Genomic DNA, 24932 nt, shown 5'->3' with positions numbered 1-24932 from the left:
TACAGAGAAGTGACCCCAACATTAGGAACTGAGAAGTATTCAGGAAGCAGGGTAGCTGCCAGGTCTTCCCCAGAACTGATGGCCAGTTCTTTACATTATAGATTACAAAATGGACACATGTTGACCAGATCTGGCCACTAGGTATGTCTGATCTGCATACGTGATTTTTTTCTTTCGGCACTGAGGACTGAACCCAAGGCCTTGCAGGTGCTAAGCACATGCTCTCTCACTGAGCTACATAGCCCCATTTGCTGACTTGAATAATACTTTTTAAATTAGTAAACTTCACATAAAAATCCAGATTTATGGATTTCCTTAAAAAACTAGAAGTCTAGGCTGTATGGAGCCCCTCCTCAACAGGCCAGCTGGTTGGAGCTGGTAGTGGTTGCGAGTTTGCCATAGTCCTCAGCACTCCCTAATCTACAGCACCAGCTGCTTTGTTCTTCCGTCATCATCTGCCAGCAGACATCTGAGATTATGACTCTGATTTACATGTTCAGCTGATTCCTTGAAATACACAATCACAAAGGAATGCTCATATAACCTTTCCTTCACACCTTGGCCCAAACATCTCCTTACCAGAGGCCTTCTCTGGCCACCTCCTAGAGAGCACCTGTTGGCCCCAACTCTCTACAGGGCTGGTTCCCACAGTCCTCCTTGCCATCAGCATGCTGCTACTTCATTTGCCCGTGTGTTCTTTCATCTCTGGACCCGAGGGGAGCAGGGTCTTCCCTCTCTGGTTTACATGGCCGTCTCCCCAGCATAAACAGTGCCTAAGGTACTCAGAGTGTATCTCCTGAATGAGTGAGTGACTGCACATGGGCTTGACCCAGGCAGGGAAGCACTGGGGTCACTTTGAGCTCACCTGCTGCGCTTTGGTCCAGAACACGTCTTCTAAGTGAGTGGCGAAGCCTTCGCTGAGCCATTCCTCCGTCCAGTCCTGAGCCCCGATGGCGAGGCCAAACCAGGCGTGAGCGATCTCGTGGCAGAGACGGGTCCCACAGAGGTGGTTCATGCCTGTCAAGGTGCTCTGAGAGAGGAAGATGATGTGTGGGCTGTGGAGAATGGGAGAGAAGACATGTGGCGTCCTGTCAGAGCCTGCCCTCGTGGCCACCCCAGGGGTGGTGTGCTGGGCCTGGCCAGCCTGTTATTATGGCCTACATGCTCAATCATGACGGATCGGCAGGAGTGAGATGCCTTCGGACCTAAATAAAGTGGCAGTTTACGGTCCTGGCAGCCGTTCAGGTTGCCGTTCCTGCCAGCAGTTTCTCCATCATCAAGTGGCTATTACCTGTAATAAGTAACCTGCACCAAAGTTTTCTACTGAAAAAATTACAAGGCGATGGAGGCGGTGACTCTGAAATCTGGACGGTAAAAGAAGAGCAGGTGTGGGATGTGAAGCCATGCTGTCAGGAGCGCGACCAAAGAAGACCTTCAGCCAAACTCCCAGCAGCTTAGGGACCAGTCAGGAAGTCATGCAGGAGGACAGGACAAGGCAAAAAAAAAAAAAAAAAAGGGTAGGACCCAAAATTTTCCACAGCACACTGGGGCAGAGAACGATCTCACAGGTGCCCTGGATGGGGGGGTCTCCAACAGACCCCGATAAGGGTGGAGTCTCTGGAAAACATTGATTTCCAGTAGAATCTGTAGGCACTTACAGATTCACATGACCTAACGAATGAAGGGGGATAGTGAATCAACCTGCCCAGGTGTGCAAACGGCCCCAGGGCTGGCACCAGATGGAGAGATTCATCTAATCTCATTTTCCATACCTGGTTTTAAAACCCCAAATACCACGATTAAAACTGCACAGATGACTGAAGGGGAGGAAAGCGGCCAACACCCCTTCCCAACTCCCACCCAGCACTATCCTTCACCCAGGACGTGTTCACGTCTTCCTAATGACGGACTCCTTCTTTAAAAATCTCTTCTTCATCAATTGGACAAACCCAGTTGTGAAACCTTTCAAATTAAAAACTGCACACACCGGTTCTTTCTTTCGAAAGCCATTTGTTTGCCATCATGTCAGCTCTGCGCAAGCCAAGACTCCTTGCAGATTTCTCATCCGCCCCCACAGCTACCACTGGAGAGAACCCCACCCAGAGCTCCCTTGCACAACACCCCCATTCAGCTCAGAGGACTCAACGCAATCGCAGGACTCACGTCTGCCAAAGTTGACAGCTTTCATGTGAAGTAAGAACAGAGCAGGCACGCAAATGCCAAGGCATCTGCTGGGCTTTCCAGAATCCCCAGAAACCCAAGTCACAGTTGAGGCACTGAGGACAAAGGGGGAGATCGACAGTCAGATTAGAAACTCAGAGAAACAACTGTGTGTGTGTGTGTGTACACATGTATATATGAAGATGTGAAGGAGGAAGGAAAAAGGGAGGGAGGGAGGGAGGGAAGGAAGGAAGGAAGGAACTGAGAGGCACAGGGGCTGATGTCCCCTTATGAGAAGGTGACCCTGCTGAGAAGACAGACTGTGCAACCTGACATTTTCAAGTAAATGACCCCTGGCTCTGGCATGTGCAAGGCTACAAGAAAAGCCACAGAAATGTACCAAGTAAATAACATTCCAGACATGCTGCTGGCAGCAGTTCACCCTTTTGACTAAAACAAAACAGAAGCAACTTCAGGCCTTGTAACACAGGCTCCGAGATGAGCCTGCTTGGGAAGGGTCCCCCAGCCAGAAAATGGGCATGTTGGTAGGGAGACCTGACAGCGACCGTCCACTCAGACCAGGAAGGTTCTCCTTGATGACTGAAATCCCAACCAAACCATTCAGGAAGCAAAGGCCTCTGCTGTGAGGGGGTGGCCTGCTGCTCTGTCCCAGGGTGGAAGCCCAGCTGAGGCCCATTTATGCAAATATGACAGTCTGCTAGGGCCTTCAGGAATGCAGGAAAGCAGCTGGGGGTGGCATTTCGCCTTCCTGCCCTTGCCTTTTTTCCTTTTGCCCCTTGCGCAGTCGCTGAGTCTCCACCAGACTTCCTCCCCCACCCTTCCCCACACTGGAGGCACCACCCAGGCCTGGGCGCCTCTGGGCAGATCCTGACATTGCTGGATTCAATGTGAATTCCGCTTCCATGTCATCCTTTCTTCCAGTCTGGGACACATGTATTTTCTACTGTATTCTAAGGAAGACTGAAGTTCATCCTCCCGGATGGGCCCTAGACTTGATATAATAACGCTGTTCTCAATGAAAACAGTCTCTCCCTGAAATGCAATTTTCCTGTTGGAACCCTCTGGCCTCCAGCAGCCAGCTTTGTCCTCCAATGTCAGATTTTACCTATTGGGTTTTCTGGGGCTATTTCCCTCAGAAGGAAACAGCCTCTTTCTTAAAACTAAATTTAAAATGTAGTGAGGTTTTGATGACCTTTCTCAAGGGTATGAACAAAATTCTGACATAAAAGGATCAATAGATTATTTCAAGGAAAAGTTCCTTCCCTTTTGGACCCTGTCAGAATTTTTCAAGGTAAACAGACTTTTAAAACCACTATCTCCTCACCCCAGAAAAAACTGCTCTTCCACAGCAGGTGCATCAAGGTAAAACCATGCTGTTAAGCCCACCTGGAGGGCAACCTGGCTGTTCCCTCACTGCTGCATGGACTAGAGTTCTCCACACCACCTTGGCCACCTTGGCCTTGATGTCTGCAGTTCCCTCCAGGGCCATCCCCCTGCCCCACCCTTGGCATCTCACTCAGGATCCTATCAGCCCGCTGTCATCTGTCTTCCCTCTGTCAAGGGCCACAGGGAAATGGGGTTTCTCCCCACTGCAAAAGGATCTGTGTCTACTGCCTCTGCAAATGCCAAACTGTCTCCCCAGAATCACTACAGAGGATGGAAGATAATTCCTTCAATAACATCTTGGTCTGAAAGCACCTTCCTTTCTTTCTTTCCCTTCTGAATCACTGAGGGCAGGAAAGTGATGCTGTGACCCTTGGGGAGTGCACACCTCTTGCTTGGGGGGAGGGCAGGCAGGGGTGGTGCGGCCATAGCAGGCAGGCCATGTGCAGTCCTTCCCCGGGAGACCACCATCCTGGCACAGGCTGCTTCCTGCAGAGGCGAGCCAACTGCAGGCCTGCCGCCTGGCCCTTGGGACTAAAAAGATCATGTCTGGTCTGAATGGTTTCTCAGGACTGCTCCTTAACGCCACCTCCCACCCGGATTAGAGTGCTGTGTCCGTTAATCTAAAACATGCTTCAAGCAGAGGAGGAAGGAGCGCCTTCATTACTCCCAGGAGCTGCTCACATCCTTCGGGGAGGAATTCAATTTGGAGCGGAAATGGAGAATTTCATCAGATCTTAAGTAGGAGCTGCTGTTTGATTTATTTCTGCTTTTTCCAGGGAGACCTGACCAGTGTGGCCCATCCTGCTGCTCAGGAAGCACTAAGGCACTTTGGGGCTCCAGCAAGATGCTGCAGCCACAGGTCAGCAGGCGGCAGGGCAGGAGTGCCCTTGGGCGCTGCCCCAGCTCCCCCTCCATCTTAACAGAGCAAGTTCACTTCTACAGAGTCTTGGAAGGCGTCATAGGGACATAGTTATCAGTTGGCCTTCTTGAGGGTTTAACGTTTTTCACAATTTCAACAACTCATGGACTCCATCCTGTGACAGAGGAGAAAAGAAAAACCAAGAGGGAAGCCAGTTCCCTTCCCAGCAGAGCCAGCTGGGTAGTTCTCTGGGTCCTGGGATCAGGCGAACACCACTTCTGCCTGAGCAATTTGATGACTTACTAAAAGAACTGGAACTACTGAAGTGGACCTTCACAGTAGTTCTGAGCAATCTGAAATGGAGGACAAATCCTCTGTCCCCAGCCCTCAGGCTCATAACACGTTCCCGTTCTCTTTCCTTCACCAGGTGTGAAGTGACACATGCTGGCACATTAGCCAGGGCAGCTACAAATCAACTCTGACCCCTGTCTCTGAAATACAACACGTTAGTCCCCGTCTCCTGGCTGCAGTCTAATGTGGGGTTGTGCCCTGGGGACCTGGCAGGACCCTCCTCCCCTCCAGCTCTGAGACAACACAGAGAACACCTGTCTCCCTCGTTCCTCATCTGCTGTCTTGCCACCACCACAGAGTATGATCTTTAAACCAAAGGCTTATAACAGTTAATACATGAGACAGCATCAGGTTAAAAAGCTTCTATACAACAAAAGAAACAATTAGGAATGTAAGAGAGAACCCACCAAATGGGAGAAAATCTTTTCTAGATGCTCTTCTGACCGAGGATTAATATCCAGAACACATAAAGAGCTCAAAGACTTGCCACCAGAAAATTAGATAGCCCAACTGATAAATGAGCAAAGAAATTAACCAGATACTTCTCAAAAGAAGAAATACAAATGGCCAACAAACACACGAAAAAAATGTTCAACATCATTAGCAATAAGGGAAATGCAAATCAAAACCACACTCTGAGATTTCACCTCACACCAGTCAGAATGGCAGCCATCGAGAATCTAAGTAATGATAAGTACAAGAGAGGACGTGGAGAAAAAGGAACACTTTTACAGTGGGTGGGACTGTAAGTTAGTACAACCACTGTGGAAATCAGCATGGGGATTCCTCAATCTCCATGAGGTTAGGCACCATATGACCCAGCTAGGCCATGCCTCAGAATGTACCTGAAAAGAATTCAAGTCATCATACTATAATGACACAGCCACATCCATGTTCACAGCAGCACAATTCACAACAGCCAAACTACGGAATGAACCTAGGTGTCCATCAACAACAGATGAATGGATCAAGAAAATGTGGTAGCGATACACAATGGAGTTTTATTCAGCCATATAGAAAGATGAAGTTATGTCATTTGCAGGGAAAAATGGATGGAACTAGCGAACATTACGTTAAGTGAAATAAGTCAAACTCAGACAGTCAAGGGTCGGTCAAGGGTCGTAGGCTTTCTCTCATGTGGAAGCTAGAGAGGAAAAAGGAAAGGGAAGGTGGGGGCGGAGCTCATGAAGAGCAAAGGGAGCTCAGTAGAGGAAGGGACCAGGGGAGGGAGGAGGAGAGGGGGGAGTGCTGGGGAGGGACACTGGCCAAATTCTATGGTTCTGTTGCGTACGTGTATAAATATGTAAAAACAAATCCAACCAGCATATACAACCATAACAGACCAATAAAAATGTGGGAAGAAAAAGAAAGGCAAAAAACAAAAAATCATCTAAAGGCTGAGAAGATGAGGGGATGATCCTTTGGGATACGGAACCTCTGGAGTCTGAGGTGGATAGCAGTTGTAAAACCTGGAAGAAAACTTGCTACACAGGGGCTGAGCTGTGGCTCAGTTGTGGAGAGCTTGCCAAGACACGTGAGGCACTGGGCTCGGTTCTCAGCACCGCATATAAAGAAGTACGATAAAATAAAGGCCCATCAAAGACTAAAAAATATTTTAAAAGAAAGAAACTTGGTACACCTGATCACTATTTAAGGGATCTGGGATTCAGAGAAAAGGTTAGTGTTAGTAAAATTTCCTTTTAAAGATTCTGAAGAACAAACGATAAAACATTTACCCGAATGAACTTTGGCTCAAAATGCCATTGGCTATGACAGAGTGATGAAGGGAAAGTCCCTTTCAAAGACTGGCATTGCTCAGGGGTTGGCCACATGCTAGGCAGACGTATCATCTCATTGACTCTACCCACAACCTGAGGAGACAGATTACCCCATCTGACAGGTAATGAAAATGAGGCACAGAGAGGCAGATTTTCTAGGCCAAAGTCACACAGCTGGCTGGTAACTGGGAAGCTCATCTGCCCCACTCTGCCCAGGGTCGCTCCCTGTGATTTCTAGGCCCCCTATCCTCTGACGCATTGACCAATGATATCCCAGGTCTTCAGACTCCTCCAAGGGAAGCCACAACTGTGTCCTAGAATCTCTGCTCTCCAAATTGACGCTGGAAGCAGAACTAGCCTACGGAAACCGGGCCTTTGGGCCAGCAGTGCTCCGACCTCTTCCTGGTGGGAAGCAGGCAGAAATGGGGAGCGATGCGCTCCACAGTTGACGCCCCCACAGAGCCTGGCCTCCTGAGCTCAGAGCCTAGCTCCTCACCTCCCTGACATCTGCTGGGAGGCCCTAGTGGGCCCCGAGAGAACACTTCAGACCGTCCCTGGTGTATGGCTCCAGAGGCCCTGGGAGGGGACAGGCCAGCCTGCCCCGCCCGGCCTCTGCCTCCACCTGTGTGAACAGAAGTATGAGAATCTGCTCAAGGAGAGATGGTCCAAAGCAGGCCAAAACTCAGCAGCCATGTGAGGCCATGGGCAGAGAGGGGGCGGGGAGGAGGTGCGGAAGCAGACAAAAGGGAAGGAGGAGGTCGAGGGATAAGGAAGCAGATGAGGGCAGTGAAGCAGGAGCAGGGGACAGAGGAGACATAAGGCGCACCAGGGACGGAAGGAAGAGAAACAGGAGGGGCGTGCCACCGAGACCCAGCAGGGCCAGGGAGGCTCGGGTGACCATGTGGACAGCAGGTGCAGGAGCGGGCAGATGACGAGAGGGACCGGCCCGCACAATGTTGAAAAACACCAGGTCACGGCTTGGTGCCACGTCTATGATCCTGGGCTCACCTCCTGGGCCTCCTGGGACCCACGTGGAGGGCTGAAGGACCGAGGACCGGGTCCCTTCGGGGTTGGAGAGTGGCACTCGTGGAGCCAGGAAAATGCCCCTGGTAGAGCACAGAGGGCAATGGCAAGGAGAGAAGGGCTCCACAGAGGCTCAGGGAGGGCGGACATCACTGTCCCCAGCCTCATAACGTGCCCTCGCATCAGCCTTGCCTCCTCCTAACAGAAGCGCAGCAGAGCAATGGTGGGACAGAGCCCTCCTGATTCCAGGACCCGGAGCCCACCTGACTCCAGGATTCAGAGCCCACCTGACTCAGGACCCGGAGTTCACCTGACTCCAGGATTCAGAGCCCACCTGGCTCAGGACCCGGAGTCCACCTGACTCTAGGATTCAGAGCCCACCTGACTCAGGACCTGGAGCCTACCTGACTCAGGACCCGGAGCCCGCCTGACTCCAGTATTTGGAGACATCTGACTCCAGGATTCGGAGACTGCCAGCAGCCAGGCAGCAGCAGCTCTGCAGGCTGTAGACAGCAGCTTGCAGAGTGGCAGAGGAGACGCAGTCTGGGCGCCAGCCTCCTGTGCCCCACTGTAGGGAGCACACTGCACCTCTCTGGCTGCCCTGATCCCACACTCATCTGGAAAGCTCGATGAGGCTACATGTGAATGTTTCACGTTTCATTCTAAAGAATTGGAGGCAAAACCACTAAGGGACTTCCAACTCAACGTGGACTCCTTTCCTCCCCAAACACGCTCTGCCTAAGGAGGCTCTGGACTTGCACAGATGAGGCAGAGAAATCACTTTTTCTGAAAGTCACTGAACATACTATTAACTATATTCATGGATGCCAGGGACATGCCCCTACCCACACTGAATGAACGGATATTTACTGTAGTCAAATGTGCCTCCTGACTTGCCTCTACAAGACTCATGAATTGAAAGCTGTACATTTTCTACAGAATCTGGAGGACTCTCCTGGTAAGTAAGTAATTACCAATTAGAACATGTTGGCAGCCTCCACCGGGGCACATGCATGACAAATGTGATTCTCTGCTCCCCACCCCATCCTCCCAACCAGGCAAGGATGTTTGTTTCCATAAAAAGGGCTAATAAAATTAACCTCCACTGTGATACAGGGGAAATCTTTATTTAATAAAATAATGCATTTGCTTCATTCCCAGAGCAGCAATAAGTTGGTACAACTAAGAACCATAATGGCTCATCCAGTTGGTTTCCATCCATGTATAAGAGACTGTCCTTTGTGGCCATGTGGAATGTTGGAAAAATGTTTCATGATGGGACATGTCTGGGCAGCTTGCAACCACCCTCAACAAGAACAGTCCGGTGACTGGTTTCCTTTGAAATGTACTCCTTGTACCCACAAACCAAGCCTCCCCAAACTCCTCATAGAGCTAGAGAAAGCAGGTGTGGGGATTTCCCAGGAAGCCCTTCAAAACTGAACTGGTGAGGGACGCATGAGTTGTTACCAACAACAGCAAGCGGCCAAGCCCTGCCAGGCACTCTGGAACTCTGCAGACCCAAGATCAGTCAGAAGGATGTGTATGAACCTGGCTGGCTGCTGGCAAAGACACACATGGAGGATAAAGGCCAGTCCGTACAGCGAGAGGCTTCCAGAACGTGGATGGGAAGGTACAGGTTTCCCCGCACCAGCCATGTGGTCAGTTGAGGTAGGCAGGAGCACCAGCACTGCCTTGGGGAGTAGCCATCATTCTGTGACAAAGTAGAGAAGACATCCAAGAAGATGAGCCAAGTGCTCCGTGACAAAGATGATGGTGGAGGAGGGAGAGAAGGAAAACGGCGGAAGCCACCACCAAGAACTGCTTCCGGCCTCCGGAGCAGCACACCGGGCGCTGCATGCTCATCAACTCACCCAGACAGAATGGCGACACCGAGGGAGAGGTGGCTATTATCCCATTTACACATGAACAAATTAAGCCCTAGAGAAGTGACAGCATGGTCCTAAGACCCCGAAGTCAGAGCTAAGGGGAACAGAAGCGCCTGGTGCTCCCTCGGTCAGGGCCCCAGTGAAAGAGGACAAGCAGCCAGGTTTGTGAATTTCAGGCAGATGACAACAGTCACTTTTTCGCACGTATTCCACGCAGCATTTACTAACCCTGGCGCCCTACGCAGAGGGCGTATGTGACTGCCTGCCGGGCCTCACCCAGAGCGTCTGACTCCGAAGGACTGAGTTGGGCCTGACAAGGTGCATTTGATGAAGTTCCCTGGTGAGGCTGGGGTTACTGGTCCTGGGACCAGGCACAGAGCTACTGGTCTACACAGCGGCAGTCAAAGGGTACTAACTTAAAAAAAAAAAAAACAAAAAGTCCATCGCCAAAATTTTTAAGTGGGAAGATTCTACCTAAAGACCCTGATTTGCAAATTACACTGGAAATCTGAAAGATCTGGCCACACTAGGCCCATTCTTATACAGCAACCACAATTAAATAGTAGCTGGCCTCCCTAACGAGGCCCAGGCACTCGGTGGCCTGAGGTCCCCACCACTGAGCGCCCGCCTGTCTCTGAGGGCACCTGTCACTCATGATCATGGGAGCTTGCTTCTCACAGCAGACATGTGGCGTTTAACCTCCTCTAAACACTGTGCGATGTGTGCGCGATGTGCACGCCTGCAGAAACACGGCCACCCCGTGGATACTTTGTTTTTATGTATCAGTCAAAAACAAATTTAAAGATAAAAGAGAAAAGTGAACTGTTCCTCCCTGCCAGGTGGTCACCCAGAGCAGGCAGAGAAGACCTGGTGTTCCTCAGAGGATGCTCCAGCTGCTCCTCGTTTACCTGTGCTGCCTTGCTCTCTTAACAGCATTTGGATTTAACCCCTTTTTTGGTTTTTCTAAAAAAATTCTACTGTCACCTTTGTCTGGGTATGCCCCAAAATGATTTAGTAAAGTCCTGCTTCATGAGAGGGAAAAGACGCACGTCCCGGCCTACATCAGGTCAGTCACTACAAGTTCCATGTCACTCAGGATGGAATTAATTAGGTTTATTGTATTTTTGAAATCCAAACACAGTTTCAATTATTACTAGCCACTAATGGCTTATAATGAAGGCAGTGCTTGTTAACTAAGCAAACAACTGACATGTTTGTTTAAAGTGTAAACAGAAAAAAAAAATTCCTGAATTAAATGAATGAATTCGCTGATTGTTCTCCCTTGGCTATAAAGGAGCATTCAGCTGCCACAATATATATCAGCACCTTTGTTAAAAGGATTAGCCGAGGAGCTATCTTTATCCCATCAAAGATCTTCTTAGCTTCTTAGTGGCCGCTTATAAAGTGAACGAATCTCTTAATTTCTGAAAGTGCTCATCTGCACCAAGAAGTGCCATTAAGGTAGGGGATCACCTGGCTCCTGGGGATTCATAAACAACGGAGCTTTTAAGAACAACAGTCGTGTTTTCAAATCTCAGATTCATCACGGACAGAACAACGCAGCCTTCTCACAGAGGTCCAAGGACATCGTGCTGTGTATTTTCCAGGGTGGTCCTAGAAAGTACGAGGCAGATGGTCGTTCTCAGAGGTATTCAACTTAACAGCACTTCCCTTTAAAAGGTAATAAACCTCACCAGAACAAAAATAAACAAAAGGTTAGCTCTCCAAAGTCTCCTGGTTTTAACTAACCTTTTCATTTAGAATTACAAGCCCTACATTTCTTCTCCCCACATGGAATGAATTAGGCTTACTGGCTATCTAGAGCTAATCCCATTTCTCTGGAAGGTTCCCTTGATTCCTCCTCCCTTGGATGTGCTCAGCACGGTGAGAGTGTGGGCGAGGATCACAGGAATTCCTTCCTTCTCAAGAAGTCCTCCTGCCCACGTCCCCATTTCTGGCTGGTTGCCCTCTTGTGATCTCAAAGGGACCCAGATGCGTTTGGAAGGTGTTCAGCACAGTCAACAGAAACCACCACCCTGGCACCTCGGGAAAGGTCTTCTCCCTTCTGGAACAGAGCCTCCGAGGAGGGCGGGGACCGGTGGGCCAGCGTCCCCCCACAGGCGCCATCTCCCCATGCTCCCGCACCCTTCCACCAGCACCGCGTGGTGGTGAGTGGAGCGCCACAGCTCCGGGCACTGCTTCTGCGCTCACGCAGCAGAAAAGGAGCCCGGCGCCAGCAAGCGGCCCGCCCAGCAGGAAGGGAAGCGAGACTTCCCACAAGCCCTCCTCCTCTCTGCTCTCAGGGGCCTCGAGCCACAAAGCAGCTTGGGAAGGACAATCACTGGCTTTCTGGTTCTGGGATGGAGGCGGGATGAGGAATGGAACCCCACAGGGCTGGCCACAGCACCTAGTGTGGTCCCCTATCTCACAATAACAGAATCATTCGTTTTCCCATAGACGGCCGAGTTGGCGCTCAGAGTAAGAAGGCTTTGAAGGGACACTGCACTGAAGGCTGTCACCGAGGCACCAGAAACACGGCCCGGCCCGTATCGGTCTAGGCATTCCAAGCATGGGGCTGGGAATGGGCAGGGGTGACGCCTCAAGGACACATTCTACCGATTCCCCCACCCAGCCTGACGCCGCCTGGAGCCCAAGACCTAGCAAAGCTGAAGGCTCAGTTTCATGATGGTTTTGAGAACCCGGGGCCGCGGGGAGCTCTGCTTCCACCCTGCCTCTCCCCCTTCCCACCTTCAGCACGGCGTCAGGTCCTCCAACTGCTCTGACCAATTACCACAAACTTACTGGCATAAAACAACACATAGGATTTTGCAGTTCTACAGGCCAGAAGTCTGACACTGGCCTCCCGGGGCTAACACGCAAGTGCTGGAAATCAGGACCCCACTCCTTGTGTCTGTGTGTGTGGTGGGAAGGCGACTGGAAGGGGGCACCGGGTCTTCCAGGTTGCCAATCACTTTGAGCTTCTTGGTCAGAGAGCTGGTTATGTAGGTGCGTTTGAGTCTGCGGACACTCAGTGGCTGCGCACTTAAGATGTGCTCTCCCTTACCTGTTTCACACCTCAGTGGACAGGCAGAAACAGACATGCAGAAAAATACCCAGGAGGTCTCCATCTGGTCCATGGAGGACCTGGGGCAAGGAGCCCTGTCAGGAGGGTGAGCTGCCATCCAGTCCTTCCAGTTGAATTACCACTGAGACCAGCTCCTGATCCTAATGTATTTCATTCATCATTTATTATTTCATTCACACACACACACACACACACACACACACACACACACACACACACTCATATACACACAAATTTTATGGATCTGAAAGGAAAAGTTGAGGTTTCTTTTAAATTCGAGTCACACTTATGCTGCCCCCTTGAGACAAACCTGTGGAAACAGAACGGATGCTGTTCCGTGCCCACCTACTCATTCACCTTCAGACGCACTGAAAAACACGCCATAGTAATACACTCCTTTACCAGCCTGGCCAGCTGAAAGTTCATTAGGACTGCACGACATCCATCGGATGCAACAGGGATCCAGTCCTGCTCGGAGGAATCTGGGAGAGGCAGTGACAACACGGATCTGAACCACTGGGCAATGAGTTCGACCCTTTTTATTGACATGTCATTTAAGAAACAAACCTAACACACTACATCATCAGAGGTCACTGATCGCCCAACACCACTCATCTCTGAAACTCAGCACATTGGCCAGCAATGTCCTGTTTCAAAACAGGGGTTGGGAATTAAAATGAGAGAGCTCATTTTAAGTCACAGGTGACAAAGGGGGAAGACCAAGGGCCAGGGTCAGGGTGGTGGTGGCCCCAGGGGGTGGGTTAGCAGCCCCCTACCTGTATCAATTATCTCTAGAGAGACCGCAAGGAGTCCTTGTCATAATAAAAGCATAAACAACAGTAGTAACGACAGCATCTACAATACGACTCCTTTCTGCAGACTGCTGATGCCCTGAGACAAGACAGCCAGCCTAAAACCAGCATGCTTACCAGGTGAACCCAACATCATGGCAAGGCCCTGACCCTCCTCTAGCTCTTTGATGTTTTTAGGTTGAACCTTATCAAATTGCTGACATTTGTCCACTGTCAACCTTCAAAGATGAGCAACTTCATAAGACCCTCCTGACAGACTGCTCCAGCCCCCAATTCAAGACCCTTTTCTGTAGAAATGCCACCATGAGTTGGAGGGAAATGTCCATACTTCTCCAACAACAGAGAACAAGAGACGCTGCTCCACCTCATCATACAAAAGAGCAGAGGAGAGGACTCAGGCAAACAATACTTTGCCATCCTCAAAAAGTATAGTGCCCTTTCTGTCCTTGGCCTGCTCAATATAAAGCCAGGTGCCTTTAGGTAAAAGCACATCCTCAGGCTGGATGAGGTGGTGCATACCTGTAATCCCAGAAACTTGGGAGGCTGAGGTAGGAGGATCACATTTCGAGGCCAGCCTCCATAACTTAGTGAGCAAGACCCTGCCTGAAAATAAAATAAAAAGACATAGTTCAGTGGTAGAGCACCCCTGGGTTCAATATCCAGTGCCCAAAAAAAAAAAAAAAAAAAAAAAATACAACAAAACAGAAGCACATCCTCAAGTCAAGGTCAAAAGCAGAGGAGGGGCCAGAGCAGGAAAACAACTGGCCTAACTTTTGACGCAGGCTGACAGGAACAGCAGCCTGTGCTGGCTGCATGCAGCAAGGCCACTGGAGCCCCGGCCCTGCACCTACAAGGCAGCAGGCAGCAGCATGAGTCTGGCTGACCCGTGGGCTGCCGGGCTTGCCCTCTGCCCCGGAGAGCACTGTTTCAGAGTCACTCGGCCCTGGGCAAAGACATGTGGCACAGGCACCTAGCTGGTTGTTCTGAGGAGGCCTTCGGTGAGGAGGAAAGGAGAGTTCGGGAGTGTTGTCAGGGGGAAGAGAAGGAGGCCAGGAAAGAAGAAACCGGGGGAGTGACACAGGGTTCCAAGGCCTGCTCAGGTCTGGCCCGCAGAGGGACAGGCGGGAGAGGGCCCAGCAGGGAGTTGGCGCTGGAATTCCTGCACTGGACCACGGAGGGCTCTCTGAGGCTCCACTCCACCCCATTCTCCTGAGAAAACAAACCATGTCCTTCGACCGCGGCGGCGGCGGGGAGCAGCCAGGGGCCAGGGCTAACTCATCCACCCTCAACTGCAAAACACTGGGTCAAAACTCTTACGAAATCCAGCCCATCAGTGCCTCCGGGCACCCTTGGCCTGAAACTGGAGGCTCAGTCAAAGCTAGAAGCTTGAGGCACCCAAGTGGGTGACGCCGTCTACAGCCACCGTCTCAGGCTGCTTCTGAGATGGATGCTACGCTGGTCACAGCAGCTGGCCACCACGACAGTGGCGCTGACATGTTCACGTGGGAGGGGAACAAACAGAAAAGCGCTCCATGCCAGACTATTTTCTAAGCACTATTTCTCAAAGTTCTGTAACTACAAATCACCTGATTGTTTTCAATTTTTTCTCCTGTTCTTTCATTCACTGTTTTTTTAGAGGTCCAAAAATTCACTTGGGCTTGAACACATCTAAGGACAAAAGGTCTGGCATCGGGAAAAACTGGGTAATGCTGAAGTACCGACACGGTCACCTTAACGACGGCATGTTTGCTTCTGCAAACACTATAATGTATGAATAAAATATTAATAGCCATTACCTCAGTTCTTCTGAGAACAGCCCTGAGTCAGCTCCAGCGTGGCCGGTTCCACACGCACACAGCAGCAAGCAGCGCTGCTCATGCTACGAGGCAACCGACCGACGCCTCAGAGTCCGCGAGGCCAGACCGGGTTTGGGTTTGTGTTCCATAACGTCATGGGCAAAGTTGCTTATTTTGGCGGCCAGGTGAGTTCTCCTGAATTTACCACCTATTTCACATTTTAAGACTAATCACCTAAAAATGTACTAGTAGAGATGGCAAAATTATTTTTAACTTAGGAAAATATTGGAATAAGATTAATGTCTCTGTTATTGATCAACAGCTACACTTGCAACACTCAGCTGAACTCTGACATGTGAACGTGCCAAAAAACCAAATATTCACATTAACAAACATATTTCCAACGCCTCACATCTATGCACCGAGAGGACAGGACTGGACTGCTGAACTGTGCATGGATGGTGTCAAATACCTCACACACTTGCTGGGGGCTTACGGCACGTCGGCTCTCCCCTTCTCTCCCTGTACTTGGCCACTGTCTCCTTGATAAGCCTGAGGCTCTTAAGGACCTCAAAACTAACTGCTGGGCCATTCTGTGTATGATGATATGTAACTGAGTTAAATGAAGGCCAAGTACACACCCCTAAACCACCAAAGTCCGTTCCTTTCTCTCTTCCCACCTCTCACACTCTCACTTAGATTGATAAGTGCTTTCAGGTCAGTGTTTAGAGAATTGATCCCTCAAATCCCCCATGAGCTAGTGCAAAGTGAACACTCCACTTCCACTGGCAGGGATGAGAAGGCAGTGCGGCCTGCGGACGTGATCTTGAGGGAGCCCAAGCTGCACCAAAGCTCTCTCCACTGCAGTCTAGCAGCAGGATTCCTGGGTTAAATTGCTTCTTTAGGTGGCCTGCCACGCCCAGGTGTCTTCACAATCTGTGCAATAAAATTCAGTGTGGTTGGAGAAGTGGCAGCGGATGGGAACCCACCCACAGGCAAATGACGTCAAAAAACTAGAGGGAAACATTGGGCTTCTCTGTTCTCCAGAAGCTTCTGCTATGTTCAGCAACCTGAGAAGGAAGCTGGCTTTCCATTAAAAAACAGCCACTTTGGCACTCCTCAGAGGCAGCCTGGTGTCCTATACTTCCCCTAGCAGGAAAGTGGGGGAAATAATTTCCATAAGTTGGAAAGGAAGAAACTGGAGTTCAAAGACTTTGAGCTAGAAAGGAACCCGGAGGTCATCCAGAGCAGCCTCCACCTCCAAAAAGCGAACAAGGAACAGAGCTCAGAGCTTGGGGATGGGGCTCAGCCCCCAGAGTGCAGGGTGCCCACCTCTCTCCCACCCTGTCTGCACAAAGCCAACAATCTGTGCCCTGGTCAGTGGCTCAGGGGAGACGGTCGCCTGCGCTCCCCTCTGCAGAGGGGCTGCTTCCCACAGGCGGGGTGCCCCAGTTGCCTGCACTCTGACAGCTGGGGAAGGAGCCTGGGGGCCGGTTGTGTGCTGGAGCATCTGCACTGGCCCACAAAGGCCAGGCGGGCCCCTCCCCTGCACCCCTCCCCCAGCTGGGCGCAGCCTGGCTTCTCCAGTTTCCCATGTCGCACACAAAAGGCGCTCCTGGAGACAGCAGCCTTGCCTGCAAGAGCCAGTGGTGGGTCTCACAGCTCCTCACTGTTCTCCTCTGCAGAAAGGACCCCAGGGTGTGGCAAGGGAGCACCTGAGGAACGGCAACCACAAGCAGGTGCATCCTCACTTGGCAGCACCCTGCCAAGTCTTTGGGGACACAGGTGCCCATTTTACAATCCCGTGATCACTCAGAGCTGTTTAATTTTCCTTAGGAAGTGAACTCTCCCATCTGTGACCTCCCAAAAGGGAGATCCTCCCACTAATAGGATGAACTGTGACACCGTGGGCCTTCACATCCATCTTCATTGAGCTGTAGGGTTTTTCCCCTTCAGGTGAGAAAGCAGACGCTTAGACAGAGGGAGAGACTGGCTCAGTCGCAGGCCAGCAGGAGGCAGAGCCAGCTGTGCTTTCTAATACCACTGGGCACATACACCCGGACCCGGCGCCACATCTGGGGTTTGCAAAGTACCTGTGCTCAGGAACACCTGAGTCCAAGGCTGAGCAGGACACGGGACACACAACTGGCCCTGGGCTGACCATCCACTCATTCAGCACACTTTTTCTGAAAGCCTACTAAGGGTCAGGCCTGTGCCAGGGGCTTGGGATACACAATAAATCAAAGGGATCCTCATGGAGACCACAGGCTAGCAGAGAGATATTCAAAAAGCAAGTTTTACTTTTTTACTAAGCAACTCGCTCTTCTCTATATCAGTTCCTGCATTTTCACAGTAGAAACCTGGGGCTTTACTTGGATCTCCATCCTCCTACATTCTGCTCTGCTCACTCCTGTCCTCTGCAGTGCCCCTTCCCCCAGCCCGCCCCTCCCTGCAGGGATGACAGGGATGATGGATGGGTCCTCACGGTGTCTGACTGCTTAGTCTGCGTGTTGGCAGTAGTTAGTGACGGGTGTTATTATCTGATCACTGATAGATTGCATTATTTGTAGCTTTCTATCATGGCTTTTACTGGAAGCCCTGTGTGATGTGTGTTGGCGTGTGTGTGTTTTCCAGAATATACTTTACGGTAGGTTGAATAGGGCTGGGGTAAAAGTGTGAGGTGAGCAGCTTTCTGAAAAGGACTTGAAGGCACGTGGAGGGTTGGCAGATTTGAAGGGCAAGGCTGTCCCTCTAAATATAACTCGAGGAAAGAAATGGCAGAAGGGCATGTCTTTTTCACTGTTTTGAGTAAATCAGAATTTTAAATTGAAATTTTCACTTTTTTTCCCACGTGCAATTTGAGCACCCCCGCTCCTCTGTCGCCTCTCTGGAGAGCTGGGGGCGCGGCCACACAAGGCGCCTACCATGTGTGAAAATCACCTGCCTTAACCAACACGCACAAGGGGTACAAAGCAACCTGTGCTTCAAATTTACTAAAAGATCACTGATCGCTCTTCAGCTTGTTTTTGAGATGAACAAAATACATTCTTAAATCAGAAAAAAAAAAAAAAAAAAAAGAGAGGGAGAAATCACAGAAAAGCGTAAGTAGTAACTCAAAAATTATTTTCTTGGTTTATTTTATGTTGCAGCTACACAAGCCATCCCTTTTAATGTGTCCATCAATAAGGTATCTGTTGTGCTTTTGTACAAAGAACAAAGATGCTTTTATCAATGCTCAAAAGTCTGTAGAACAAACCATTCATGCTGTCAAACCCCCTAAAACCCTTTCACCAAATAATGAAATCCATCAGTGACAAATGTCAACATACTAATTTGTTAAATGCAAAACAAAAGCATCATTCAGACAAGGCGCCTCACTCCATGTTATATCAGCACTCCAATTTGCACCAAGTTTATGGCAACCCACAGATCATGCGATATTAAACAGGACCCGTATTATGAAGACTAAAACTGGAACAATACTCTGCCCGAGCTCAGATGCTGACGGTGCCACTGCAGTGCGTGCTGAGGTCCCACTGCATGTAACTTTCGAGCAGGAGGAAGTCTAGGGAGACGGTCACTTCTAACAGGGTGGTCGATACGACACAAACGGACGGGCTTTGGATGGATAAGAAACTTGAAACACACAATTAAGTCTTAGAGAACACTGAGAACTTTCTTGGTTCAGTTGAGACCAACCAGAATAAAATTGAATTCCGTGGCACTGAGGATCAAACCCAGGGCCTCATATGCGTTAGGCAAGTGTGCTATGACCAGACTACAATCCCCAGCGCCGGCAGACTTTCTAGAAGCCTGAAGAACAACAGGGCAGGCAGGAGAAGTACAGCACTCCACCTGCAGAGTGAGGCAATCTTTCTCTGCTTTTTGTTTGTTTTAAAAAAAAAAAAACTCTGCTTCCAGTGGCACCCAGTGCTCTAGAGGACTCACAGAATGACTGTCGGAGACCTAGCTGGCCCTGTACCTAGGCTCCAGAACTAAACCTAACTGAATTCAAATCCTGACTCGAGTTAATGATGACTGTGACTTCAGGTCGAGTTCTGAAATGAAAATGAAAATCCCAACCAGCTTGCAGGGAAGTTATAAGGATTTCCAGTGCCAGGTACAAAATGGGTCTCCCATTAGCTCCGTGCTGCACGAAAGCCCTGGCCAGGTTACCCTCTAGTCATCTGACTGAGCAAAGGCACCATTTTGGACCAACAGAGGCTACACCCAGTCGTCAAGGCAGAGAGTCACAATGACATTGTTAAAAGTGCATCTACTTGGATTCCTGAGAGATGGTGAGGGTGCCACCTGCAGAGTGGGGCTCCACAGCCTTTTGACACCAACTGCCCCATAACAGGGTCTACTGCCCTGGCACAATCTTCCAAGTAGAAATAAATAGCAAGCTACTTCAGGTTGTCTGAGATGCAAAGAGCTAGCAGGAAGACAGCGAGCCCTGCATTTTCTTCTTTCAGATGACAGACACACACACACACACACACACACACACACGGTTTATTTCTATTTAAGAAAATTCTAGGAAATGAAGGACCAAAAAAAGTACCAAAATTGTGGCCAAAAAGGTAGATAAGTACATATTTCTAGAGGATAAGTCACACAATCACTACCGCTGAAGACACGGGTAAATCCCAGTTGGGCGCCTGCCACGTACCTGCCTCCAATGCCATTCCTTCCCATTTATTTGGGGTACAATACATTCCCATCCTTGCAGTTCTCAGAGGGTGTGATGCCGGGGGATATTACACAGGTGCTATCCCAACCCTCCCCCCAATAACCTGTGTCTGGCCAGCCATTGCTGAGTTGGGGCGCAGCAGAGAGAGCAAGACCAGCCGCCTCTGGACTTGCCCTCACCACCTTCCAACACCGTCCAACAGGCCCGCAGACTTCCTCACCTCCACACCATGTGTAAGACACACTTAGTGGCCCCTTCACTGAGAAACCGCACATGCCCGCGCCTGCTGAGACGCTCCGTTAACAGCACACCTGAGCCTTACCCACTGCGTGGCCGAACCAGGACCACAGGCATCTCCTGGGCCCTTATCACGCATGCGGATCCTGGCCCACCTCAGAACTGCTGGATCAGAGCCTGCATTTTAACAAGATCCCCAGCTGGTTACGTGTGCATTAAAGTATCTTCTTAGCACTTTATAAAAGTATATGCACTTTAAGCTCCAGTGGTTGAAGGAGTAGCTTTTTCCTTTTTCTTTCTTTCTTTCTTTTTTTTTTTTTTTTTTTTTTGTAAAAGAGGGAGACACTGAGAAGCAAGGGAGGTCCTAAGAACTCAGGAGACAAATTCCACCTGATCAACTATCCGATGAACACAGACCCAATGTGGAGCCCTGGGCCAGGTGAGGGGACTGAGGGATGAGCAAGAACAGAGCCTGTGCCCCCACTTAATGCATTTGCTTCAACTGGGGGACAAAGCCGACCCAAGGAGGCTGCGTCCTGTATGAATGACCACCGTGAGTCCAGCTCCCACACACGACGATGATGCACTGACCAGAACAGGAGTAAGAGAAGGGAGACGGTGGAGCAGAGCAAGCCACTGGGAGGGGAAGGGAAGGTGCTGGGGACAGAGCCTCACCCAGTCAGGTTACATGCATGGCAGACATGGCACGGTGAACCTCACGACTGCGCATAACGCACCAGTAAAAACAGTTCACTATCCCGTGCTGATGCCTCTCCAACTGCTACAGTGAGGGGGTTCTGGGGCAGCGGGCACAGAGGAAACGATGGGGCTGTTAAACTGGAGCAAACTTCAACACTCGGATTTTTTGTCGACCCCCCACCCCCATTAAAAGTTAAAATGTACAACAGACATGCCAACTGCAGGTGAGTCAGACATGAGATGCTGACGTCCTACCTGTTGACAGGGGTCCACATTCTGCCTATTGTTTGGATAACGTCCCCTGCCTAACCTCTTAGGGAACTGATGTTTCGTGTTTGTTTACTCAACTTTACATGAATTAGGAATAGAGACTCAAATGGCGACCTTCTCTTGACTTGAGGGAATACTGGAATGGTCAGCTCTGCCCAGGTCTGCGAGAAAAGTGGGCCAACCCGATGGAGTTATCACAGGGAAGAGTCAAGCAAGGGCTGGAAAACGGGCCCCCGAGGGCGTCCTACTTCCTCGGGAGTCAGCTGTGTCTGCTCGGCAAAGCTTCGTGATTTTGTTTAAAGTCGGTTTCCAGAACCTCAGCTATATCCAGAATTCAAAGCTAAGTACAAAACAGGCTCTCGAGCCAAATATAGATGACATTTGGATCATCTACACCCTTCAGTCTCCTCACGTGGTGGAGAACTGAAAGGCGCCTAAGAGAGGCGCGTGGAGAAAACGTTTCGGGACTTGTTGGCACTGGACGGCCTTCCAAAGACGAGGGGCCTTGTCTTGAGACCCACCGGGGTGCCACACAACACTGTCCTGGTGCGACGTGGAGCAGAGGGGAGGCGGCGGGGAAGAGGCCCACGCAGCAGGAGACTCTCCGGAGGGTGCAGGGGCAATGTGGGGACGGTCAAAGGCAGGTTGGGTGCCCCGAGTGAGGCCTCGCGGAGGTGAGGCCCTGGGCAGCGAAGGTTCCCGGACGGCGAGAAGCAGCAGCTCCGCTCCCCTCCACAGGCGAGGAACACCTCCACCAGGGAGCATCAGAACTGGGACAAACTGCTCAGTTCCCTGAAAATGCCACTTGAAGGGTCGTGTTCACACTAACAGGCTCCTGTGCCGCTGCCGGGTATCACCGAGAGGCTGAAGATGAGGATGCCACAGGACACGGATTTTTGTTGCTAGAAGGGTCTTTTCTCACCTTTCATCCAACGGTCTCCACTCACAGAGGGACTTGCTGAAGTCACACAGCTAGCTAGGTGGTGGTGGCCAGTGGTCAGCAGCAGGTTCCTAAGGGACTCCTCCAGTCCTCCAAGTCCATGGCAAGCCATGAACCAGGCTCAAGCTTTCCAAACGCTCAGGTGACTCTACAATTTGCTGGGGAAAAGGCAGCACAGATTCACCAGGTGATCTGAGGGAGCGTTGGTCTGGCTACAAAGACGAGCTGGACTCTGGCAATGTAAGGTCTGAACTTTCACGGAGCTCACTGGAAAGGCGGCACGTGGTTCCCATTTCTAGGTTCTGTGAACTTTATCAGTAATTAGTAAGTTAACACATGCCCGGTAATAAATGAGCAGAGGGAGGGAGGATTCTCTTCCCCTCAGTCCTCCCTGCGGTCTCTCCTCTGGAAGGTCTGTCATGGCCCCCTCCAGAAGCTCCCTCAGGAGGGCGAGCTGAGCGTGGTGGACGGCAGCCTGCTGCTGCACGGGGCCCGGGCCTGCCCATCGCACACACTCATCTCGCTCGCCCGGCGGGCACTTAGGTGGCTTCCAGAGTTGTGTTTTGCCAACAGTGCTGAATGAACATTCTTGCCCATGACCCACCCGCCCTGGGAGAAATTTTAGCAGAATATGCTTTTGAAACTTTGTAAATATTCTCACATTGGCCTCAAAGAGTTTACCCCAATTTCTACCCCCACAAAAGAATGAGTAGGTGTGGCGGTTTCTTTTTTAATTTAAAAAAGTTTGTTATTTTTTAGTTATACATAACAGTAGAGTGTATTTTGACATATCATACGTACATGGAGTATAACTTCCCATTCTTGTGGCTGTACATGATGTGGAGTTTCGCTGGTCATGTATTCATTTGCTACGTCAGATTCACCCTACTATCTTTCCTGTTCCCATCCCCCCACCCTTCCCTTCATTCCCTGTTGTCTAATTCAGTAAACTTCTATTCTTCCCCCACCCCAATTATTGTGTGTTAGCATCATATTCCACCTTTGGTTTTTTGGGATTAGCTTACTTCACTTAGCATGATAATCTCCAATTCCATTCACTTACCAGCAAGTACCACACTTTCATTCTTCTTTATGGCTGAATAATATTCCATTATGTATATGTACCATATTTTCTTTATCCATTCATCTACTGAAGGACACCTAGGCTGATTCCATAGCTTAGCTATTGTAAATTGAGCTTCTAGAAACACTGATGTGGCCACGTCACTATAATATGCTGATTTTAAGTCCTTCGGGTATATGCTGAGGAGTGGGATAACTGGGCCAAATGGTGGTTCCATTCCAAGTTTTCTGAGGAATCTCCATACTGCTTTTAATGCGAGTTGCTTTTGCACACTTTTTTTTTTATTGCATTATACTATATTTTTACTTTGGAGAGAAAATTACAAAAAGAAATTTTTGGAACATTTGTTAAGAAATTTAGCCCTTTGTCATGCATTGTAAATATAACCCCCCCACACACACACAATGGTTTTTATTGCCCTTTTGGAGGTGTTGTTTATAGTATCTTCTTTCAATAAATAAGCTTAAATTTTTAATGTAAATATGTTTATCATTATTTCTTTTTATGTCTTCTGGATTTCATAGTCTGTAAAGTTTTCCACATCTTGAGAAAAATAAATTTATTCATATTTTATGTTTTCTACTGTGATCTGATATGTTTTTTAATGTTTAATATTTGATCTGGTAGAAAAAATATGGTATGCAGTTAAATTTCCAAATTGCTAGCTGGTTGCCAAAAGTTAGTGATCGATTAATCTTTCTCACTGATTTGAAATGCCTCTTTATCATACGAGAAGCTCCAAGGAGAATTCTTAGGTAACTTTCTTCCATGGGTATTGTTTATTTTGGTTGTCTGGCAACTGTTCTTCTGGTATCCACTTTTGGTGATTCATGTGTTCTTAGAAAAATCATTAATTTCAGCCAGATTGTCAAAAAGATTTGCTGAAAAGTTCACAAAGTACTATTTATGATTCTTTTAATTTCCTCTGCATCTGTTGTTGTTTGCCACTTTTCATTTCTAAGCTTCTGTAAGTTCTTCCTTTCCCCCTCTTAATTAAGCTAGCCAATAAGTTATCTCTACTTTTTTGATTTTTGGGGAAAAAAATCAACTTTTGGATGCACCTATCAATTCTACATTTCTTTTTCATGCTTATTCAGTAATTCATGCCTGTTTGGATCTTTATTTCTACTGCATGGCTTAGGATGATTTTGTTGTTTTCTAACCTCACAAGAAGTTATCTTGGGCTGTGAATTGTTGTTTATCATGGACAATTTCAGTGATACCCCACAGACCTGAGCTATAGGATGCTTTCATTTATGTTATCTTCCAGATATTCAGCAGTTTGGGTTTAATTTCTTCCTTGACTCAAAAGTTAAGAGTGCGTTTTATTCCTCTTTTTTTTTTTTTTTTTTTGCGGTGCTGGGGATCGAACCCAGAGCCTTGTGCTTGCAAGGCAGGCACTCTACCGACTGAGCTATCTTCCAGGCCCTTATTCCTTTTTGACTATTTCCTAATATTATTATTTTATTCCAGTGAGGCCAGAGATAATCTTACTTCTTCTGAAAAACTGATTGACGTCTTTCAAAAATCTTAAATGTGAGCAATTTTTTATATATGTTCCATGGACACGTTTTAAAGCAGACAACTATACACTTTGCATTCTTCTTCTAATGACAGGGTAAAGTTGCTTCTGGGCTACTGGCTTTCTCATGAGCAGGAGGCCCACTTTGTTCACGTTTGTATCTGTCACCTGGTGCCATGCTTGGAACGCAGCTGCTGTTCAGTAAAAGCAGGCGCGATGAAAGACGCGGCCTGTGTTCAGTGGACTTACTTCTGAGGTTAACTGGCTCAGGACAGTCTCTCCTCAGCCAGCACAAGACTGCAGGTGACTCAGGCATTCACTTCACAGAGA

At 49.2% G+C, this 24932-nt stretch overlaps 1 protein-coding gene across 37 annotated transcripts in view; it reads right to left on the bottom strand.

Moving 5' to 3' along the window:
• Positions 1-24932, bottom strand: part of AOPEP (aminopeptidase O (putative)) — a 302298-nt gene that overhangs the window by 136869 nt on the left and 140497 nt on the right. For 36 of the 37 annotated variants that reach the window (XR_013758742.1, XR_013758743.1, XR_013758744.1 and 33 more), the window contains one exon: positions 866-1055. The exons of the other annotated variant lie outside the window; for it this stretch is intronic. Coding sequence is in view for 18 of the 36 variants with exons in the window: in XM_079108835.1 (XP_078964961.1) it covers positions 866-1055 (190 nt within the window). In the remaining 18 variants the exon portion in view is untranslated. The remainder of the gene's footprint in view (positions 1-865; positions 1056-24932) is intronic. 37 annotated transcript variants of the gene reach the window in all.

The sequence above is a fragment of the Sciurus vulgaris genome, assembly GCF_902686455.1.
Source record: "Sciurus vulgaris genome assembly, chromosome: 13".
NCBI lineage: Eukaryota > Metazoa > Chordata > Mammalia > Rodentia > Sciuridae > Sciurus > Sciurus vulgaris.
This window is presented reverse-complemented; position numbering and strand designations above follow the sequence as displayed.